Below are 3,267 nucleotides of genomic sequence, written 5' to 3' on the forward strand. Positions count from 1 at the left end.
AGTGCACGCTCACCTGTTCGAAAGACTGTTTGAAAAGCGGCACGTCATTCATTTTGTGATACATCTTGAAAACGAGGTTTTACCTAGATGCAATGCACCTTTATTAAACGTTCTTTTTTTTTTCCTCAGTGGGAACTCGCATTGATGGCATGCGAAATAAACAAAACTGCATCTATATACACAATTCTTTTAAAGTAGATAAGGCGGGATGGATTATGATACGGAATGTCACTTTTTTAATACAAACATAAATATTTTTTTTAATGCCTCTCAGATATGTATTATCCAAAAAAGACTTGCAAATTTCACCAATAAGCAAAGTAATTATCAAGTTTGAAATACGTGACAAAACACGAATGCTTTCCAGATTTTCAAACAACAGATGACAATTTCCAAAGATGCACCATTTCCTTTAGATGCCTTATGTCTTGAATCTCTTTCATATCTTCTCCGACTAGCTTTCAAGTACGTAAATTTACGAAATGTGTCAAAAAGACAAATACAAAAATTTGATAACATCACACTGACATAGGTCGAACAGACCGCATTTAAGGTAAGAATACTGTAATTTGTTCTCAAAAAAGAAGAATGATCAACATAGATTTTATAATTCACATAGATGCATTTGACCGTTAGAAAATATTCATCATGAATATTATTTCAACTTGATTGAACTTTCACCATTCCATTGCCGGCGATTATGGCTTCACTATCGGCTCGTTCCGGCTGGACGTTCGACAGTTCCGAGGTGTAAGGGATGCCGTCTTCCATCATCGCATCGTCGTCGGTCTGTAGCGGCATGTAAGGCGGGAACCGCCCGTCGGGGTCTATTAGAAACTCGTCCGGGTTGAGCGAATCTCGCGACGTCGACGAAACCAGGCTGGGCACAAGCAGCGATATCGCGACGACGAAGCCGCCGGCACAAAGCATGATCAGCCCAGCAAGCTTGGCGGCATCGAGCTTCTGGTTGAAGGCGACGTTGTCCTGGTTCAATACGGCGACATCGGCTCTGCTGTCGACAACTTCCTGTCTCGGTTGGATTAGGTAGCCCAGGAGGAGAGCGAGGACGGCAAGCACCAGAATATTAGTACCGACAAAGACACCGGCTTTCCACCACAAAGCCGCGCACGAACACCTGCTCCTCCACCGTGAGTTGGCGTACGGGTTTCCGCACGCGCTCTTTTGGCCGGACCGGGCGTCGTCGTCGTCGACGAAGAACTCGTCCTTGTTTTTCACGCCGGGATCTGCTTCGTAGAAGTTATGGAGGTAGGAGCGAACGCCGAACTCCGAGCTCGACGACGGGGAGTCGACGTTGGAACTGATCTCGCTCTCCGACACGCTCTCCAGCCTAGGGGGCCGCGTAATCTTTCGTCTCGCGATGACAGGAGTCTCCTTCGATGTCGAGGGAATGTGGCGAGGGGCTTTATTCTGGCCGGCAGCTGCTCCGCCATTGCTCCCAGGATCCGACACGCTTTGCTCACTTGTGTCATCCTTCCCATCCATCTGAATTTATGTAATAAAAGACCCAAACCTGAGACTAGCGACGAATCAATGGACAACTGTTCCCTTGGGAATTTTGAAATCAGTGTTCGCGTCTAACCTTAAATTCATTGGATTTGCATTTTGCTCACTCGGGGTTGAATACAGTATTGGACATTAATGATATCCAAGTCAAAAGTGCGCTCCAACTTACTTCTCCTTCTTTCACACAAGAAAATTATGAAATAGGCCGATGTGCTGCTTGATGGTTGTGATTTCTCTTTCCAAAGATATTTCATCTAGTTACAGATTATTGCGCGAAACATTGAAGCACGCATAATTTCTCCTGTCCTCATATTCAGTCCGGTCTGTATCAACGTTTGCGTCACTGCGTGGGTGTCCCACCGCACAAACGTAAATAACCCGACTAGTGAATGCACACACGTCTAATGAATTATGCCACTGGTACGCCACGATAGTATTCTACCGCTGCCCACTTCTCTGCCTGTAACGTAATACAATGCAGGCAACGGAAGACACAAATATTCCACTATGTCTTTCATTTGCATTGGCTGCTACCCAATAAAATGTTAGCTGTGATTACTCCCGATACAAGTATTATCCAGTCGAAATTCTATTAGGACGGGCACACTTTGCGTGGTTATCTATTAATCGGATCTTCCCGAATGGAATATGCAAAGGTTATCTATTATGTGACGCGGGATATGATGAGGCGAGTCACTGGTTGTGAGTTCCTGTACAGCGGTTTCTACGAAAGCAAGATGCGAATGACGGATGTTGGAGCAACATCCAAGTGATGCTGGGAGAACAGACGACAATGTAACACACCATTCACATTTTTTGGAGATGCAAAACACAGTCTGCCGTTTATTTCCGATGTCCATCCGATGTTGAAAACACTGGAGAAAAATAAAAGAAGAGAATCGTAGAAAAAGAACAAAAGAAAGTTATTATAGCCAGTAAACATTGGTAAACGAAAGTACGACAATGCGCTAAACACGAGACTCCCAACACTGCCCAAACATCATTTCAATTTCCTATATAGATATCATATATTTCTATCTCCCTCCATCGCTTCCTCTCCCTCTCACTCTATGTCTTTCTCTTTCTTCTCTTATTTCATATTCAATTCTAAAAAGATACAAAACATGATGTCAAATTAATATTTCAATATTCTTATGTTTTACGTTTGAAAATTGCAATACTTTTCATCAACAGCGCAGAGGGGAAATTGTTCCTATGTTATTGAGGGGGGGGGGGCAGGAAAAGAAAAAAAAAGATAGCAAAATACCTGAGAGCAAAGACTGATGTTATTACTACAAACGGTTTTATTCCACGCCATCTATATGGCATCAGACAATATTTCAATTAGATTACAGGATATCATGAAAGACAATCCACTCCAGACTGCAATAAAGATGAGAATTGAGTATGTACCTGGCCTATAATATGTGAACGAAAAGCAAAAATATCCCGCATGGACAAAATGTAGCACGCAAACGCACCATAATGAAGATACAGCGCAGGTTTCAAGAGAACCTCAATTCGTCACCGCTATTTCGCACTATGTATTAATGTGAAGGCAAGAATGGATTGTCGAAAGCGTTCAATTCGCATAGATAACAAATAAATGACTTCCAGTACAGAAAGAGAATTGACGGTGACAGGTAATAGGATTTGGACAGAATTCGCTAAATACGGATTTGATCAGTAGTAAATGGTTTCATGGTCTCATTCATTCCAATGCATTTCCATTACGTTCTCCCG

General features: G+C 42.8%; 1 protein-coding gene across 1 annotated transcript; it reads right to left on the reverse strand.

The window, feature by feature from the left end:
- Positions 1-660: 660 nt before the first annotated feature.
- Positions 661-1,503, reverse strand: LOC140234531 (uncharacterized). Its single transcript, XM_072314572.1, has one exon. It carries the CDS (start codon positions 1,501-1,503, stop codon positions 661-663), a length of 843 nt encoding a protein of 280 aa, XP_072170673.1.
- Positions 1,504-3,267: the final 1,764 nt, after the last annotated feature.

The sequence above is a fragment of the Diadema setosum genome, chromosome 10 (assembly GCF_964275005.1).
Source record: "Diadema setosum chromosome 10, eeDiaSeto1, whole genome shotgun sequence".
In the NCBI taxonomy this organism is placed as follows: domain Eukaryota; kingdom Metazoa; phylum Echinodermata; class Echinoidea; order Diadematoida; family Diadematidae; genus Diadema; species Diadema setosum.